Source organism: Lithobates pipiens, unplaced genomic scaffold, assembly GCF_037356315.1.
Source record: "Lithobates pipiens isolate NorthernLeopardFrog02 unplaced genomic scaffold, aLitPip1_a1.2 Scaffold_13, whole genome shotgun sequence".
Taxonomy (NCBI): Eukaryota; Metazoa; Chordata; class Amphibia; order Anura; family Ranidae; genus Lithobates; species Lithobates pipiens.
The window spans coordinates 402030358-402051755 of record NW_027507718.1 but is presented as its reverse complement, the minus strand read 5'-3'; the positions used below and the strand labels follow the sequence as shown (position 1 = coordinate 402051755).

General features: G+C 40.4%; 1 protein-coding gene across 6 annotated transcripts in view; it reads right to left on the bottom strand.

The window, feature by feature from the left end:
• Positions 1 to 226: 226 nt before the first annotated feature.
• SGCZ (sarcoglycan zeta) overlaps positions 227 to 21398 on the bottom strand; it is a 1585391-nt gene continuing 1564219 nt past the window's right edge. For all 6 annotated transcript variants that reach the window (XM_077477426.1, XM_077477423.1, XM_077477424.1 and 3 more), the window contains 2 exons: positions 5420 to 5543; positions 227 to 1050 (listed from right to left, as the gene is read on the bottom strand). In XM_077477426.1, coding sequence (XP_077333552.1) covers positions 856 to 1050; positions 5420 to 5543 — 319 coding nt within the window. In that variant the 3' untranslated portion in view covers positions 227 to 855. The remainder of the gene's footprint in view (positions 1051 to 5419; positions 5544 to 21398) is intronic.

Here is a 21398-nt window from a genome sequence, read left to right as displayed (position 1 = left end):
TATTTAAATTAACCGCAAGCCTATTAAATGTTAGGTAATCGATGTTGTTACCAATGAAATGTAAATCAAATAAAGAGTTTGATTAAATAAGAAAAGTTACTTACAAAAAAAAATAATAATATTATTTTTATACTAAGCTTTGCTTTATAATTGTTTGTAGTGCACAAAAATTGCTATATTCATTTTTAAAATAGGCAAGAACGTGCAAATTAAAGAGGAAATCGAATTCATCTTAAATTTTATTTGCCACTATTGTAATTTTCTGTGTATAAAATAAAATACATTTAAAAATCAAAGCAAGGAGCCCAAGGAAGAAATAAACTTCCATTTTTGAAAAACAAATATTTCCAATTTAATTGTTTAATAAAGGCAATATCACATAATACCTTAATATTTATTTCATTTGTGGGATAAAAGTATACATCCAAAAATATTGAATGGAAAATTGTGCTTTAAAACAGTATAGTCTTTTTCTTTTCCAAACAGGATTTTATTGTTTTCCAAATAGATGTCCAGTAAGTACACTCGTAAATTAGTGTGTTGTTCCATTTCTCCAAATTCCTGCAAAAACCGAGATGTGCTTCACTCCATGTAGCCAAGGCACCCTTTGAATCCTTTAAGACTAACATTCAGCAGTTCAGGTATGCATGTCAGAATTTTTCACCCCCATCTCAATGCAGGATTGTTTCCAATGTTGAATTAATACTTCCAGGCAGTATTATATCCTCTTCTATGCTGGAAGAAACTCTGAAGGCCATTAAGCATTCAACAAACCACATGGGAATCTGAGTAGAATCGTGAAGCAAAGAGATAGTAGCAAAAGGCTATTCTGGTGTGAGAAATCAGGGAGTTCCTTTAGCTCCACAGACAAATGTTGCTACTGGATTGACATGTGGAACTAGATCCTGCTGGAGAAAGGTAGAGTTTGCCATTTGGGCAAACACAAAGCTCATAGACAGTTTGTCGAGGTCCTACTGAGTTTGGTGATGATGATGTAAAGGAACCTTGTGGTAAATTTCCTAGTCTGATATTATCTGCATCTAAAAATATCTGTAAAAAAATAGAAATATTGTAAGCATTTTCATATAATCACCCATGAAAATCACAAAAGGAATTCCTATCTAACCTTTGTTGGCCCTATTTCATATGAGTTGTATGAAATCAAAAAGGCAAATGTAGGATATACATATACTATTTATTTTTGTGCTTTTCCAGATTTCAAACAGAGTATATTGTTTGGACATTAAAATGCATGGATAACAATGATTTCATATACCGTATATACTCGAGTATAAGCCGAGATTTTCAGCCTCTTTTTTGAGGCTGAAAGTGCCCCCTCGGCTTATACTCGAGTCACCGCTGTCTGACTGCTCGATCAGCGTATCGAGCAGACAGACGGCGGACATTAAAATTCAAAAGCCGCGCCTCCTTCTCCGCCTCCGCCTGTGATAGGCGGAACACTGAATTTCCCAGCAGTCAGTGTTCCGCCTATCACGGACATCCGTTCATTCTCATACTACGGACGAGTATGAGAGGATGTCCGTGATAGGCGGAACACAGGCTGCTGGGAAATTGAGTGTTCCGCCTATCACAGGCGGAGGACGGAGGCGCGGCTTTTGAATTGTAGAATGGCCGCCGAGAAGAGCGGCGATCCATCGGCACGACACGGGACGGAGGAGGCACGGAACGGAGGAGGCACGGGACAGAGGAGGCACGGGACAGAGGAGGCACGGGACAGAGGAGGCACGGGACAGAGGAGGCACGGGACAGAGGAGGCTCGGGACGACGGCGGCTCGGGACGGAGGCTTGGGACACAGGTAGGCTGGACACACACACAAGGCTGCACGGACACACACACACACACACACACACACACACACACACACACACACACAGGGATGGATGGATGGATGGATGGATACACACACACACACACACACACACACACAGGGATGGATGGATGGATGAATACACACACACACACACACACACACACACACACACAGGGATGGATGGATGGATGGATACACACACAGGGATGGATGGACGGACACACACACAGGGATGGATGGATGGATGGATGGATGGACACACACACAGGGATGGATGGACGGACACACACACAGGGATGGACGGACACACAGGGATGGACAGCCATGTCTCACCCTCGGCTTATACACGAGTCAATAAGTTTTCCAGTTTTTTGGGGGTAAATTGGGGGCCTCGGCTTATATTCGGGTCGGCCTATACTCGAGTATATACGGTAGTATTTTAATAATGGATCTCAGAAAATAAATCAGTAGTCCTTTTTTTTTTTTTTGGGTGGAGCTATAGCAGTGATTTTTATCAGCAGGACTGAAGTACTGTTTTGTTTGCTTTTGCGTTTTAGGAGTACCTTTCTATTTGATACAAAAAATCTAATATTTCGGTACACCACAGAGTTTCCTCTCTGTTTCTGTCTAATGCTTATCATTATGGGATTGAGTTTGTATAATATGCCTTTGGAGATGCAATATCACTTGAGTGGACAGAGGACCTTCATTGGCTGCATTTGGCACAGTCAGACTTCCTTGTGATTGGGGTCTTATTTTGTGGTAAGCTGCTTTTTTAACACTTGTGTGGTGGAAAATAGAAACACATTTGATGTTAAAATCATTGCCTGCATCTGTGGAGGGGACTTTATTTCACTTAGTTGAGCCCTAATTTTACATTTCTGTGAATAGTGTTCTTTTTGTATCACTTGTTATTCAGTTCATACAATAGTATATATTTGGTACTTTTAGGGGACAGTGCAACACCCTGTTTTAATAAATTTTATTTATTAGCCATTTTTTAAATCACAGCAACAAATGCCGCAACATGGTCATTTCCCAATAAAGCAAAAAGTATCCTTGAGCAAGAAGTATTCAACTTGGTTCTTTTTTTTTACCCTATAGTAGACAGAATGTTGATCATTTTTGCTATAATGTTCATTGCAAGAGGCACTGAGCCTGATTACTAAAAGAGTTGAGATATTGTTCGGTATTTACATCTTGTTCCACACTATCCCACCTGTCTGCTTTTAATAATCCCGTTTTGGCTACTATACATATATTTTGATTTCCTTGGGTTGTACTAGGCATTCTTACAAAAAAAAAATTATAAAAATGCATTTTGATGTAATTTTTTCCAGTGTAATGTATACATTATTTGCACACACTCAATAAATTTACCCCAAAATTTAATCAACAAAGTCTGCTGATTGAAATGATTTCACATTAATGTGAATTTATTGTAACAGTGGAATAGTAAAGCTCAAAGTGAACACATGCATTTTTACTTTAGGATAGCTTTATTCCCCGTTTGCAAAGAACAGAGGGGGAAAATGGTGTGCATAAATTATTAGTGTAAAATTTAAAAAAAACTTAAGTCAGGCCGATGAGGACACAAATTATTATGACAGTGATGATAAAATTGTTAAAGATTTAATTGATTATGCATTCACTTACATGAGCAATGCTGCTTGTGCATTAAATGTGAATGCCATCCAGTATATCTGATGTTGTTGCAACTTGGGAAGTATTCTGGGGAGGGAATATTCTCATGCACATGGTCACTTTTTTCCATGTCAAAATCGGGAGCTTTCTTCTGTATGCCAGTGTACTACAAATCTTTTGGTAAACACATGTATAGAGTAAATGTGTTTTACCTGAGAAATGAATACCTATATAGCAAACAACAATACTGAGCGTGCACAAATCATTACATACAAATATGCCCAAATGTATATATATATATATATATATATATATATATATATATATATATATATATATATATATATACTGCATATGTGTGTGTTTTTGTGTATTCATATACTTAATATACAGATTGTTGTTTGATTCACTTGACTTTTCTTCTTGAGAGTCTGGATCTGAGCACTGGAGATTGGATCCAGAACCCACATGCAGCTTTTCAGCAGCAGATCGCTGCTATTGTTCATCTATTACTAGCAGCAGTCATACCTATGGCAGTGATCTGCTCCTGCACTGCGTGGCAAGACAAAGCTATTACTCTACCTGACCCTCAGTAGTGAAAGGAAGTGTGGTAACATCATTCATGATGGTACCACATTCCCAAGGTAAACAGAATGCGGAAGTGCTGTGTTTACTTTTGTTTGCAAAGCACAATGATCTGTGACAGCTTCAGAAGTCCAGGATCTGATAATTTTAGCTGCTGGGATTTGGGCTGGATGTCAGCAGTCACAGACATGCAGCAGTTCAAGTGTTAACCTCCACTAGAACCTGCATGAGCCACTGATCCCGACAGCCATTAGAATATGGCACTGGAGAAAATAGCTATTCTCCCGAGCCATTTTAAAATAGCGCCAGGGACTAAAATGGGTCAAATATGGACAGTTTTACTATCATTGATAGCACTGAAATTCAATTTTGGAGAGGGGTCTGCTGTCCAATCGTCAACTGTTCTCTAATGTGAAAGTTGTTTAATAACATGTCATTTAGTGCATTATGTACCAAACAGTAGCTATGGGCTTCAGTTAAAAGAAAATCATTCTTTATGGGTTTGGTGAAAGCTCAAAACCAGCCTAATCTACAAACTATGGAAATTCACCAAACTTCTGTAAATTGCCCTTACCCCCTGTCCCCAGTTCTACTGTATAGTGAAATGTTCAGTGTATCTATTTACTCCCTAAATGATGTAAGGGCCACACAAATCTATCTTCCACATAAAGAAAGAAAGAAATCTATTATGTTTGGAGACAGAGATATCAGGAAGTGACCTTGGTAACTTAGGCAGGCCATACACTATGTGAAAATAAGCCAGTTCCTGATGAACCAAGCGAAATTTGCTTTGTGGAGGGTGTTATAGCCATTCTCCCACCTACCATTTTTTGAATGAAAATCAATAAAGTGGGTCAAAAAATTGCATTCTGACGGACATGGGTAGTTGCTGTCAGAATACAATAGCTGCATGTCCATCCACACTGTGCATGTCAGCAGGTGGAACTAAAATATAACTTTGAATTGCCAGGTTTTGAACACAATCTTCCTGTGATGGATCATCCACAACTACATGCTAATTATTTATTTTGTTTATTTATTTTTCTATAAGTGCTCCAGTATAACACCAAAACAATCTATATAATGGTCCCATTTTTGTTGCATCCATAATACTGTTTCAGTTTATTAGCTCTGATCAGAGAAGGGGCCTGGCTTCAACAATGATATGAATGATAATTGTAAGCTGTTGATTAATTTAGCTGCAAGGAATTGCTTTTTTGGTTCTCTCTGGTAACCTCATCCTAACAGCAATCATTGTTTTAAATCGTGTACTTTAGTTTAACATGCCAAAATAAAATAGGTGAAACCAAGGAAAACATTTACTGTATAAAAGAATATAAAAAGATGTTCATAAAGACCTCCCCATCTGTGGACTGTAACTGTAACTCTTTTCTGCAGCTGGCTTTGAATTCTCCTGCAACAGCATTTATTTGTACACCTTTTGGTGCCTCCATGGTTAGAGATCTTGTTGGAGATTCAAGTCTGGAAATGAAGAAGAAATATACACAAGATTAAAACAAATACACAAAGCCCATATCATTTTGTTTATGACACCAAACATTATTGAACATAAAACCTTAAAAATGAAGGTAACATGTCTATGTCACAAGAGAAACAGCTAGTGGATTTTTTTTTTTTAATTATCTGCACTTCAATTCTACATGAGACTTCAAGAAATGGTCAGGTGACAGATGCAAGTTTATTAATTATCATAAAATTAATTTAGCATCATAAATGTGTCTTTAAAAGTGTAAAGTTATCAAGCAATTTTCCAAATTTGAAGATGATATTCTTGATCATCATGACAGAAAGGCACAAGGAATTAATAATGATTTCTTTGATAAAACTGAAACATGTCATTCCTAGAACTTACAAAATATAGTCTTTATTTTAACATATTTCAATCTTTTAATATTTTAAACCAAAACATTTAAACATGAACTTGTACAATCAAAGGTAATTTATTAACAGGGAGCTATCATTGCGGACCTCCTTCTAGAGATGCTATTAGCCTGGTTAATACACTGCCCCACTTGTTTCAATAGTTTCTGAGCCACTGACTAGTCACATGAATGCTGATCAAGAAAGTCAGAGTTAAGTCAGAAGTCCCTATCCACACACTGTATTAAGGCCTGTTACTAAAAATATTAAAACAAGATAGTAAGTCTTAAGGCCCATACACATGATCAGATGTTCCGATGGGAAATGTTGGATGTCAGGCTGTTGGAGGAAAATCTGACCGTGTGTATGCTCCATCCAACAATTGTTGTCAGACTTTCCGCCAACAAATGTTGGCTAGCATGTTCTCAAATTTTCCGCCAACAAATGTGTGTTGTCGGATTTTCTAATCGTGTGTACACAAGTCCGTCTGACAAAAGTCCAAAGTGCAAACATGCATACCCGGAATCAAGGACGAGCTGGAAGGCAAATTATGAAATTTCTCAATACAGCGTATTCTCTTCTTCTTTATAATGGTATAATAATGAAGCTGCTTTGCTGGTGATATTCACAGAGTTCTGACAAACGTATTTATTTTTTTTCTAGTGATCTCCAGAATAATATATGTTTTTGTTTTTTCTAGTGATATGCAGAATAATATGTTTTTTAGTTTTGTGTGTCAAGTTACCACAACATCATTATTATCTTGTATTTCTTAACCTCAAAGATACAACTATGTTGGTGTCCCTTGTTAATTTGACATTGGATTTTTGAAATGTACCTGCCTATGCACAAACTGTCCTTTTTGAAGTAAAACACATAGCCAAGTATTTGTCCAAAAACATTTTTTAATTCAATAGGAAGCACAAAATCATATCAAAATAAAGAGGAAGGCAACGATGGAGAAACAGTTGGAATTGGTGAAGCCTTTGTACCCCCAGGGCAGACATCAATTATTTCACTGTCCAAATTGGTAACCTGGGGTGTCCATTTAATAGGGAGCACAATACGGTCCAGGACTCCAAGAGATCGGGAGCAGCAGCAGATGACATATATATCCCAAGGCTGTGGTCTTCCAACAGCTTGCGTTGTTTCCCAGACCACACTGAACCCAGGCTATCACTCTCAACACTTCCTCTTCCAGACTTCCTTCCATACTGCTGTGGTGGGTGGGGTGGCTGTGTTGTTGATGGAGGTGGTGAAGGAGCATGGTCCAACTCGCAGAGGTGTGTTTTACGGGTGAGTTTGCCCCTCGTCCCTTGTTTAGGGCCCGAATAATTATTTCCTTTCATATAGTGCACTGGTCCTCCTCCATCTGTTTTAATTTATTGCCTGTCAGGCATCCAAATGCCTCCTGCCCATCAGGAGCTGTGCTAATTGTAGCTGTGGTATGGCAAAGAAAAGCAGCTGTGGCCTCCCCCAGGTTCCTGGACTTCCTGGCTCTTTTGGTTGGAGGGCGGAGGGGAGGAACCTGAGATTCTGTCAGGCTGCTTGCCATGGCCTCATCTTGGCTGAGGCTGAGACTTTCCTGTGTATGAAAATGGTACATGGTTTTAGGTTTTTGGTCATCAATCACACACAATTTTAAGCTCATGACTGTTGCAAATTGAATGTTAACAAGTAGAAAAGACTATCATTCTGACCCCAGCATGTTTCATTCTTGTCCCAATCGTTTTTGGCCACTACTGTCTTGATATGTAAACCACTTTGTTAAATCAGAAATTTGTGATCAATAACATCTAGTTAACATCATTCACTTTTTGACATGAAATATGTTCAACAATGCTATACCTGGGTCAAGCTGGGCTCCTCCACATCTTCTTCCCGGGTGGAAGGCCCAGGGTGGACCTCGGGAGCCTCAGCTGATGTTGAAGGAAGTGTGATGGCCTGGGTTCCATCTGGTCAGAGAAAAAAAGCAGGCTGTTGCAGTACCACAGCCTGGGGACATATACGTCATCTGCTGCTGCTATGGATCTCTGGGAATCCTTGACTTTCTTGCACTCCCCATTATATGTGCTCCTCAGGCTATCAATTTTGGCCTTCAAATGGTTGATGTCTGCCATGGGATACACAGGCTTCACTAATTCCAACAGTTTCTCCATTGATGCCTTCCTTTTTATCTTGTTTGAATAGTTCCTGCATTTTACTTGCCAGAGACATGACAGTTCCATGTATTTCTATAAACTCTGGAAGGAAATCTGGGGCCGTAAATTTATCAACCATTTTATCTGCAAGACACAACACAAGACATACCCTAATGTCAGGCTAAACTCTTATAATCTTGTCCCAATATAGGCCTCAATCTATAAGCAGTATAGGCCACTAACCACTGATGTCCCAATTTACAATTGTACCTTCATTTCAACGTCCCTTTGCGCGAAAATGATCTTCTGTCCTCCACTCACAGATGGTACCTACGTCCATTACAGAAACCGCTTGTTATGCTTTATATACACTGCACATGCATCAAACTCCGCCCCTGTCCTTCTTTCTAGTGTATTTCCACCTCTTCTCTTTCAGGCCAGTGGGAGAACAAATGGCAGAGATTTAGCAGGTGCATGCTAATAGCAGCAACAAGGAAAGCCCGGAGCAAGGCAGTTCACAATCCAGGAGGAGATATAAGGCCTCAAATATTGTAATATGTAGGGTACCTCTGCACCAACTAATTAAATAAAGAGTGAGAAAACTGCTGCATGCACTGAAAAGGGTTACTCCTACCCAAAATATGTTAACTGTATGTGGTAGGGCCGTGCAGAAAGGCCTCAAATATGTCCTTTGAAGAGATGGTGGAGATGGTGGACATCTTAAAGAGGACAGACTATGATGGGAATCATGGTCCGTACAGAAACCCTAATGTGAGAAAGGCCAAGGTCATGGCTAAAGTTGTGAGAAGTTTGCACAGGACTTTTGGGGTATGACGATCCAAGGATCAATTGAGGAAATGCTGGGTAGACCTGAAATTGAGGGTGCAAGATCAGTATAGAAAGATCAGGGAAGTGCTGCAAAAAAGTAAGTATTTGTCGCGTGTTTCTATTATTATTATTACTTTTGCGCTGGTCCATGTGCTTCTTTTACTGTTGTACAGTTTAAAATGCCAAGTTTGAGGTTCGTGGATACAGGAATCATTTGTATTAAACATCGTTTATTCGACCACTAATACATTGTTTTTGGCAGATGCAGGTTAACTACATTTGTTCAGGCCTATTTTAATTAAAATAAGTTTATTACATTGTTATCTAGATGTGTTTGAAACTATAATGAAATGACAGATTTATTCAGTGTCAGGAGAGGACACTCGACAGCTGTTTACACATCTGGATGCAGGACCACTAGTTTGGGACAAGTGTGTTATGAAGTGTTATGGTCCTACGCAGGTGCTCCAGTGGATACTAGGGGTCTCTCCATGTGTGAAACTTGCACACAACAGGTAAGTATTCCAGCTTTTGAAAGGGAAAAAATCATGTATTCAGCTTGGAACTCTGCCAAAACTTGGAAGACACTTCCAAGCAATGTTTCATATTACTATTTCTAGCCTAACATATCTGTCTGCTAAATATACCTTTTTTGTATTCACATAGGGGAGAAAAGAATAGGGACATCTGAGGACACCAGTAACCCAACACCGAATGAAGAAAGGCAACTCACCACACACCTTGAAGATGTGCATGCAGATGTTCAGGAAGTGGTAGTAATGGTGTCGACAACAGGTAAGTGTCTGAGTCCACAGCTTCAGGTAATAGATGGATGCATGCATATTTATAATACATGGTGTGTTTTTTTTAATTTTTAGGTGATGCAGATGTTGTGGAAGAAGAAACTCACTTTAGCAGCGCAAGTGCACAAATCCTGATCTGGGAGATCATGGTGTGCGATTGTGATTTGAAACAAATGAAACAAAACATCCATGATGTTCAAAAAAGACTGAGCAACATCAAAGATATTTTAGGAAAAATATAAACAAAAATACAATTTTTGAGTTGTCGTTATGTTGTAAGTGTTTTTACAGTTTTAAATGAATCACAAAGCCACATTTTGAAGATGCACACAGTCGGGGTTATTTACTAAAGGCAATTCCACTTTGCACTACAAGTGCACTGAAAGTGCAGTTCGAAGTGCAGTCACTGTAGATCTGAGGGGGACATGCAAGGAAAATAAAAAACAGCATTTCCGCTTGCAAATGATTGAATGATAAAATCAGCAAAGCTTCCCCTCATTTTAGATCTTCCCCTCAAATCTATAGTGACTGCACTTCCAAGTGCACTTGCAATGCACTTGTGGTGCAAAGTGGATTTGCCTTTAGTAAATAAACCCCAGTGTGTCAATATGTGCTATCTCCCATCATGGGATATCAATGTACACGTTTTGTGGGTGCAACCCCTTCCGCCAATAAAGTAGGTGAAAGGAAGGGGTTTCACCCCAAAATAACCCATCCATTGATCCCCCATGATGGGATCTAGCACATGTTGACACACTGAGGTTTATTTCAAAAAGGCAAAACCACTTTGCACTTTTTGAAAGTGCACTTGTAGGGCAAAGTGGATTAGCCTTTCTGAAATATCCCCAGTGTGCTAGCTCCCATCATGGGGGATCAATGGACATGTTTCGGGGGTGGACCCCCTTCCTCTCACCTACTTTAGTTTGGAGGAAGGGGTTGCACCCACAAAACATGTACATTGATATCCCATGATGGGAGATAGTACATGTTATGGCTTTAGCAAAACAGATGTAGGGAAAATACACACATTTTAGACAGGGTAAATGAGGGAAATCCAAATTTTGAGTCCCAATTTGTGTGCATCTTCAAAATTTGGCTTTTAGAGGGGTGAGCTCACCCCATCTGATGAAGGCAAGATCAACACAGTTTTGACATACTAATGTCTCATATGTCCTTCACATTAGCAAAGTCAAACTTTGTAAGTTCCTGAGTTGGGGATGTATATGTTATATTTTTAAACATGCCTGTTTAGCCCCAAAAAAGGCAAGTTAAAGTCAAACATACATGTTATACACCAAGATGTTGGTTTGTTCAAAAACTGTTTATAACTCACATGTGACTGTGCTTGGAGTAAAATAATTTATACTCAACAATGTATGGCTTCTTATTTCAAAGCTCAATACCAGTGTATTTGTAAAGTTGGTTTAATTACAGTGACAATGTGCTGTAAAATGTGCCAAAATCAGGCCATTTTAGGGACTCCAAGCAATTAATTCAAGGAGTTGAAAAGGATGAATATTTTGATCATTATTGCATTACATACATTAACAACAATAACATTGTGTGTGTGTAGCAGACTCATAGCACAACATAACATAATAGTTAGCTGAATAAGAGATTGTCACCTCATGTATCAAATAAGTTACATTTGCACTATAGAAGAAAAGGCCATTTGAGAACCTAGGAGACAGATAAGAAACACAAACAGTAATTCAAATGAAATATGAGTTTATTTAATATCTGTTCACAGGAAAACTATTAACTGTACACTTCACAAATCTGGCCTTTATGGAAAAGTGTCAAGAAGAAAGCCATTGTTGAAAGAAAGCCATAAGAAGTCCCATTTTCAGTTTGTGAGAAGCCATGTGAGGGACACAGGAAACATATGGAAGAAGCTGCTCTGGTCAGATGAGACTAAAAATTAACTTTTTGGCCTAAAAGCAAAATGCTATGTGTGGTGGAAAACTAACACTGCATATCACCCTGAACACACCATCCCCATCATGAAACATGGTGGTGGCAGCATCATGTTGTGGGAATGCTTTTCTTCAGCAGGGACAGGGAAGCTTGTCAGAGTTGATGGTAAGACGGATACAGCCAAATACAGGGTAATCTTTGAAGAAAAGTTTTGAGGTTCACCTTCCAGCAGGACAACAACCCTAAACATACAGCTAGAGCTACAATGGAATGGTTTAGATCAAAGTATATTCATATGTTAGAATGGCCCAGTCAAAGTCCAGACCTAACTCTAGTTGAGAATCTGTGGCAAGACTTGAAAATTGCTGTTCACAGACGCTCTCCATCCAATCTGACAGAGCTTGAGCTATTTTTCAAACATGGCGTCTATCAAGCAGACCAAACATAAACCTGAAAAAATGTAAACAATCTACAAAAACAGTTCTATCAGTAATAGGCAGACTGTCTACAGCACACATCAATGTGGTTTTACCTACATAGAAGTTAGAATGCCATTAGTTCTAGAAAAGCAACTCTATTTCTTTTCAGCTGTCCACAAGCTATTTTTACTATTGGCTACATAGCAAATGGGTCATCATGTACACTTTAGTATATATTGTAATCGTCATGTAAAACAAACAAGCAAAACATATGGATAAAAGGACTGCAACATATCTGTGCTCTACATTCAGCTAAAACCTCATGTTTATTTAACCATGCCTATTTAAACCTCCAGACATTTAGGCCCAATCGGACCATGCCAACAGCCTGTAGCCTGTGTAGCATGTGCATAAAATCTCTCCTTGGAAGCCTGGGAGGTTGATTTACTAAAGGCAAATATACTGTGCACTAGAAGTGCACTGTAAGTTGGAGTTGCTCTAGATCTGAGGAGAAGCTCTGAAATTAGGAAATCTTTGCTGATTTCTATCATTCAATCATGTGCAAGCAAAAATGCAGTTTTTATTTTCAAAAAAATCATCATGAAGAACTTTATTTTGGTGGTATTTAATCACCTCTAGGTTTTTTATTTAAACAAATGAAAAAGACAGAAAATGATCATCTGTGTTTGGACACAAGGGGCGCTGTAATTGGTCCTTTAACACAATCTGTGTTTGGCTGTGTCCAAAGAAGGAGTTCCAAGTGGACGTCCCAGAACTAGAGAGCCTTGCTGTAGTCATCTTTCAGCTGTAGCGCAGTAAAGTAATGGTTAAAGTGTAGGTTTTCATAAAAATTTGCACAAATATCAATGCAACGTAAAAAATTTTAACAACAACCATTTTATTCTACAGGGTCTCAGATTAAATATATAGAATGTTTGCGGGTTCTAAGCAATTTCTTATAAAAAAAAAAAAAAAATGCAGATTTGTACATGTATAATGTCAGAATTGTCTTCGGACTGGAATAGATGTATTATAATTGATGTAGTCACATTATATAGAAAATAAAAAGTACTGAAAAACATAAAATATCACCACTAGCTTCAATTATAAAAAGAGAAAAAGAAGAAAAAAGGAAATTAGCACTTATAACAACCAATCAGAGTCTTCTTTTCAGATTTATATTTGCAGTGTGAAATGGAGTCTGGCTATCAATAATATAGACCATTCTTCACTCAGATATTATTACACTAGAGCCATCATTACTGGCTTTTTTTATTTTTAATGTCCGTCTATACCTAAAAATAGTAGTTGAAGCATCTCGAGCAATGATAGAACTATTTCACTGTAGCACTTGAAAACAAATGCAACTCATTACCAACGTGTTTCTTGTATAGTCTGCTGTTCAGCAGCCTGAAAATGTTCTATAGAGTACATAATAAAATTGTTGCATGATGAAAAATAATGTATTTTTTTTTTTTCTAAACAGACAAATGATTGTTCTGAACAGTAAATAAAAAATAACGATATATTGTGGGAACATGGGATTCTCACATTGCTTTCTCTAAAGGAAGTTTCCTATCCATTCCTTGCTGCATAAACAATCATCTCATTATGCCTAGCATTAGCTTTTAGGATTATCTTGCAGTAATTATCTGAAAGTCACTGGCATCCGCTAACAATGTCACTTGCACTGACATGTAAGAAAAAAAAGCTATTAAATGTGATCTCTGTCCTGTCCCCATGGGCCTCCAGGGTGAAAAACAACAACAAAATAATTTACCTTTATATTAAAGGGTTGATAAAGGCTACAATCTGCAACATGAAACTACTTGTCTTGTCTGCTTGGTAAATTTTACCTGTTGGTAAATAAGCAATTATGGTAATTAAAAGCTGTACCTGAAGAAGGGATGTAATTAACATAGCCTCCTCTTAATTTATTCACTAATCAAAGAGACTGTGCTATTGCTTCATTATTCTTTTGGGTCCCATTCGATTTTGAAAGAACAAAGAATACTTGTGTTTATCTGTTTATCTGTTTTGATAGATATTGCTGTTTTTTTTTTTTTAGATTAGTTCTCTCTAGGTGAAACCAAAAACTCAACTGAAAACTAGAAGAAAAGTTAACATTGAACATCTTCAAGTAAGTGTATTACATATGGAGCCACTAATGTTAAAATACATACATATATATATATATATATATATATATATATATATATATATATATATACAAAAAACAAATATATATTACATTTATGGAAATAAAAATCTTTATTAGACAGAAACTAGATATATGAACAAAGATCAAGGTTATAATTTGACCATACAGCCATAATTGAAGATCTTCACAATCACAGTGGAACCCGTTGTCAGAAACCATTAGATCAGGCTGAGACAGAAGTACAGTTAAATCACACCTGTTTAATAATAAAAGTAAGAAGAATAAACATAATCAGAACATAGCCAAAGTTCAGTAACCGGAATGAATAGTCAGCCAAGCCAGAAGTCAGGGATCAATGTAGTGGGACAGCAAGCAGGATCTGGAACCAGAAGGGATGTCAGCAAAGCAAGTCTTGAACAGGATCACAGGAGATGTTTCTGTGATGTTGACCAAGGCAAAGGCAGAGCTCCTCTGGACTGGATGGCTTAAGTAGGCAGGACTGACGATCAGGATATCATCAACAGCTAAGTAACTGTGGAAAGATAGGAACTGGCAATTAGCCGACAGCTGAGCCCAGGCTTGACAGTACCCCCTCCTTAACGACCCCCCCCCCCCTTGGAGGACCACCAGGCTTGAGGGGAAAACATCTATGGAAATCACGAAAGGAGGACAGGGGCATGTACGTCCGAGGATAAGACCCAAGAGCGTTCATCCGCACTGTACCATTTCCAATGCACCAGGTACTGTATGCACCCACAGAATCTATGAGAGTCAACAATGGACTGTACTTCATACTCCTCATTGTTTTCAACCTGTACAGGGTGAAGACGTGGCACCGAGGTGGTAAATCGGTTGCAGACCAAAGGTTTTAATAAGGAGACATGAAGTACATTCAAAATACGCATATTAGAAGGAAGGTCTAATGCATAAGTCACTGGGTTAATCCTGTAAATAATATGGAAAGGCCCAATAAACCGAGGTGCGAACTTTAGTGAGGGAACATGAAGACGGAGGTTGCGAGATGACAGCCAGACCCTGTCCTCAACCTGGTACAAAGGAGCAGGCAGGCATCTGCGGTCAGCATGGAGTCTATACCTATCATTAGCATGTTGCAAAGCCTTGTGCCCAGGTGGAACAAAGACTATGGAGATGCTCCTCTAACTCAGGAATATTCTGCAGAATAAAGGAGTCAGGCAACATGGAAGGTTGGAAACCACAATTCTCCATAAATGGGGACAATCGGGAAGAAGAATTCAAGGCACTGTTGTGAGCAAACTTTTTCCAATGAGTCTGACCAGTTGTTATGATGGTCAGAAATATAGCAACGTAGGAATTGCTCCATGGACTCATTGACTAGTTCTGCGGCCCCATTAGACTGCGGGTGATACGTGGAGGAGAAAGCAATTCCCAACTGTACACAAAAGGCTCACCAGAACCCGGGACACAAACTGACTACCCCTGTCTGAGACAATCACCTTGGGTAGTCCATGTAAGCGAAAGATCGCCTGAGCAAAAACAAAAATGGAAGCCAGTTCCTTAGAAGTGGGCAACTTCTTAAATGGAATACAATGACACATCTTTGAGAACCAGTCAACCACTATAAGGATAACTGTTGTGGAGATCTGTAATACAAGCTAGCTTGGCTAAATTGCTGGCACTTCAGCTGCTGCCTTTTCAGTTAGTAGACTTGGCCCCCTTCCGTGAGTTTGTGCAATGTGCGGACCCCATGTCACAGGTGATTTTGGCAGGAATACTAATTACACACCTGTGGGCTGGGTTCATAAACATGCCAGGAAAAGAAGTCAGTGCTCAGACTTGGAGACAGCTCTGCCTGGCAGACAGGAAGTCTGGCCAGGAGGGTCCCAGTAGGAGATGGCTCCAGAAGAAAGAGATAGGAGGTCTCGGAGTCTAAGACTGCAGGTGACAGTCTGTGTGTATGTCTGAAGCAGGCAGGTGTAGCCTGTGACTAAGGCTGCATTCACACCTGAGCGTAGCGGTTTCAAGCGTTTTTTGTGGCGTTTTTTGCAGCGTTTTTTACTGCGTTTCGCTGCATTTTTTACCGCGTTTTTTACCGCGATTTGCAGCGAGTTTGTGCAGGACAAAAGGTCACCAATGTTAAAAGAAGAAAAACGCCCAAATCTGCTCAATTCGAGCGACAAAAAAGGGTCTGGAACTTGTTTGAGCTTCAGGCGTTCGGCTTCAGGCGACATGTAGTGGAGATGTGAACCATCTCCATTGAGAATAATATAATTTTTCCCCTCTAGCGTTTTATAGCTTCAGGCTGCAAGCTACAAAATGCCCAGGTGTGAATGGGGTCTAAAGCAGCACGAAGCTGACAGTGAGTAAGCCAGGAAGCTATCATTTGTTTATTCAGTGATGGTGGAACCCCCTGCGAGGGAAGATTACTGTTTGTTTGAACTTTTTCATTTCCTTTAAATAAAAGTGGGCTGCCATGCCCTAAAAACGCAAGTCTGGAGTGGCACGTTTCTGGAAAATTGCATGCACCACTTGAACCTAATCACCCCAGATCGTCACACTGTATTGCCCTGGGAGTTGGGTAATCCATAGAGAGGTGGGTCCAGGCCCTTTCTCCATTGGGTATGGGTTGTAGGAGGCCCACTGGAAGGTGTCTCAGAGTCTTACTCTGAGCACACATGGAACAGGCAGCTACGAAGGCAGTTACAACAGCACTTAGACTAGGCCCCCAGAATTGTTAGGAAATGGCCCAAAAGAGTTGATTCTTCCCAGGGTGGCCAGCAGCCTTAGGAGAATGATAAGTCTGGAGCACGGCAGTACGGAGACTCTCTGGGACAAAGTAGCAGTCACAAGGTTTCTCAGGAGGAGCATGGACCTGAGCAGCAAGAATTTTGTCACCCAAACCATAGCCAGAATATGATCAAGAGGAATCACAGGAACCCGAAACCGATTCCAACCTGGAAGTGGATGAAAATTGTCGTGACAAGGCGTCAGCCCTTACATTCTTAATACCAGGTAAGAATGAGACAATGTAATTTAAACTTGACAAGAAAAGAGACCATCGCGCCTTTCTGGGAGAGAGGCATATAGCCTCAGACAAGAATGTGATACCTTCCAAGAGATGTCTCCCTTCTTTCAGGGCTAAAATGATCACCAACAGCTCTCTGTCACCAATCTCATAATTGCACTCCACAGTTGACAATTTCTTGGAAAAGTAGCCACAAGGATGCATAGCGCTCTCAGAGGTAGAACTTTAAGACAGAAGGGTGCCAACACCAGTCTCAGAAGCATCAACCTCAAAGATAAAAGGTAACATAGGATCAGGATGTGCCAACACAGGAGCAGAAACAAAGGCAGCCTTGAGACTCTCAAAGGCCTTAATGGACTCTGGAGACCAACTCTGTGGGTTGCCATCCTTTCTGGTCATATTAGTCAGGGGCTTGACCAGAGAAGAGAAGTTCTGAATAAACTTCTGATAATAGTTGGCAAAGCCCAGGAAACACTGCAGAGGATGTAAACCCATGGGTTGGGGACCACTGTAGAACTGTCGAAAGTTTCTATAGGTCCATCGAAAAACCAGCAGTGGAAATGACATAACCCAGGAATTTAACCTGTTCATGATGGAACTCACACTTCTCCAGTTTACAATAGAGATTGTTCTCTCTTCGTTTCTGAAGCACACAACAGACATCTGTGTGGTGGCTCTCCAGGGACCTGGAAAATATGAGGATATCATCGAGATAAACCACCACACATAACTGCAACAAATCTCAGAGGACATTGTTAATAAATTCCTGGGAAACTGCCGGGGCATTATAAAGGCCAAAAGGCATTATGAGGTACTCATAATGGCCTGTTCTGGTATTAAATGTAGTTTACCACTCGTTGCCCTCCTTAATTCTCACGAGATTGTATTCCCTTCTCAAATCAAGCTTAATGAAAACTGTTGCTCCCTTGGGGGGGTCAAAAAATTCCATAATCAACGGAATCGTATTGGTATTCTTAATCATGAAACAATTGAGACCCCTATAATCAATAAAAGGTCTCAGTTCACCATTCTTCTTCTTTACAAAGAAGAAACCAGCACCAGCAGGAGATGAGGATTTGCAGATGAAACCTTGAGAAAGTGTACCTGCAAAATTCTCCTCCACGGTCTTATCCTCCAAGACTGACAAACGGTAAACCCAGCCAGAAGGGGGTATGGCACCAGGTTGAAGGTCAATTGCGCAATCATACGGCTGGTGTGGAGGTACACTACCGGCTTGACCTTTGCAAAGACATCGCTAAAATTGCGGTACTCCTCTGGCAGGGAGGAGATTGAAGAGGTGCACGGGACCTTGGCTACCTTCTGGAAGCATATCTCACTGCATTGTGGTGACCAGGAGAGAACCTCAGCATGGAGCAAATCAAAAGAGGAGTTGTGCCTCTGTAACCAAGGATAACCAATAACCAGTGGAAACTTAGGTGAGAAAATAACTTGGAATTGGATTATCTCATGGTGAAGAGCCCCTTACAGCCATGGACAATGAAACTGCCTCCTGTCAAGAGCCTCAATGGCAAGTGGAGTGTCACGCAGCTGCAGCGGAACTGAGTGCTTCCATACAAAGGCAGCATCAATGAACAGGCCTGCAGCCCCAGAGTCAATTAGAGCCTGCAGCTCAACGGATGACTCAGCCCAAGAAAGGCTGACCAAAACCAGAGGCTTATCCTTCTGGATAACTGGGGATTAGGGAAGAGCCGAACACCCCCCACCCCTCGGTTTGGTTCACACCAGAACCTTCGAACGGACCTAAAATTCATACGAACTTTAGAACCCCATTAAAGTCTATGGGATTTGAACGTTCGAAATCAAAAGTGCTTTTTTTGTTTTGTTTTTAAAGGCTAATATGCAAGATATTGTCCTATAAAGGGTTTGGGGACCCGGCTCCTGCCCCAGGGGACATGGATCAATGCAAAAACATCTTTTTTAAATGGCCGTTTTTCGGGAGCACTGATTTTAATAACGATTAAAGTGAAAAAAAAGTTAAATATTCCTTTAAATTTCATGCCTGGGGGGTGTCTATTGTATGCCTGTATTACAGAAACAGAACAAAACCAGCAATAAGGGGTATCTTCAGGTGTATACTGTGCAGGAGGCACACAACACCCACTCTAACTGCTGCAGATGCCGGTATTACAGAAACAGAACAACACCAGCAATAAGTGGTAGCTTCAGGTGTATACTGTGCAGGAGGCACACAACATCCACTTCAACATCGCTAGGTTCCCAAGAAAAAATACACTGTCCCTGCCTATCTTGCTCTTTCCCTACACGCCAACACACTACACAAGGCCACCGCGCTGGCAGCCTTATATAGTGTGGGGCGTGTACTAAACCCCTCTGAGCTATAATTGGCCACAGGCAGGATGCCTGTGGCCAATTATGGCTCTCCTCACTGCCGGCGCTGTGATTGGCCAAGCATGCAGAGTCACAGTGCATACTTGGCCAATCATGAGCCAGCAATGCACTGCGATAGCGTAGTGCATTGTGGGCCGTTCGCACCACATGAATATGGTGGGAACGGTCCACAAAGTTCTGAATTCACCAAGCTCATCCCTACTGGGGATGAAACAATGCCACCTAAGGTCTTTCCGTGACAGGACCTCAAGGTTCAGGAGTTCCCTGGATGGGTAGGACAAGACTTCAAAAAGTGACCTGCCTGGCCACAATAAAGGCACAATCTCTGCCTCCTCCTAAAGGTTCTCTCAACCGCAGAGAGACACATGAAACCCAAGTGCAAGGGTTCACCTTCACTGACCGACTAGGTACCAGGAGGCATGGGAGGTGAGGGAGGCACAGGTGGGACTGCAAAGCTTGGAGACAAACATAGAGAAGGCTTCTGCAAGCACTACTTACAAGAGAGTCTTTCTCTGAGTCTGGAGTCAATGAGGATGGCAAACGTGATCAACTTCTCCAGCTCAGTGGGTATATCTCGGGCTGCTATCTCATCCTTGATGGCATCCGAGTGACCATGAGAAAAAGCAGCCTCATTGTTACATGCAAACTCTGCTGCCAGTGTACAGAATTCAATGGTGTAGTCAGCAACAGTTCTCGTACTCTGGGTCATTGGCTGGGTGCGTGCATTCCCCAGACTCACTGCACAAAATCATGTACCTGTATACAGTATATCTGATGGGGCAGTCCTTAAGTGGTTAAACTTCTGCTAGAATAGATTTGGTCAGTGATACATAGAAATCTCTTTAGATGTCTAATTAGAAAAACATTCCAGCAGCCCCTCCCCCCAGGCTCAGTTTCACTTAGATTGGAAAGCAATTTGTGCCCTCTGCAGTCCCCTAGACCTGAAGGTAGAGAGAACTGGATAAACAAAAGTATTTTGAGTTAGAAATAACTCAAGCAATTGTAACAAGAAAGCATTATGTTCATATGTTGAATACCTCCCTTGTGCAGGGTAAAAAGTAAATGTAAAGTGGTTCAACAACCAGAGGGACTAATGCCGGCCATACATGGGTTGAATTCTGAATTAATTTTCTTTAAAACAACATAATTAAGAATTTTTGTTTACATTTCACACCATTAGTGGGCCAGAGCAATTCGCCCATGTTGGAATTTTTTGGAAAAAACTAATGAATTTGTAATCAATGATGGGAGAATTGTGCAAGAAATATAAACAAAAAAGAAATGAGCATGAGCTCTGATCTGGAAAGAAAAGAAAATTCCCAGTCACAAAATGTATTTCCTGACGCATCATGGCAGCACACACATTGGGTTGTGACTCCGCCTCCCCAACCTGATAGGACTGGTTAGCTATAAGATTTGAAGAGGAGTCCACCGTTGCATTCTCCTTTTTTTCCTCACCTGTGTGGATAATCGTTTGATCTGGATAGGTTAGAAGCGTGGAATCCCCTTACCATTTCGCCCCAGCTAGGTTCAGCCTCTCCTAGCTGGAAGCCCTGTCTGTACAGTCTCTAAATGAGCTAAAAGAAAGGAAGCCCCACTCTGATGGTCTCAGGGGCTAAGAGTTTGGCAAATACCTGACAAACCTTAAACAGGTTTCAAAAGGTGTGCAGTAGTCATTTCCCATCTATTTTTCTCCCTTTCTCTCACCCTCCTGCTCTTAGCTGGGTAGTCTTTACCGATGTTTATCCTCTTTTGTTTCTTTGCCGTCCTGTGCCTGTCTATTTACCTACTTTTTCCTTTTCTTTCTTTCCAC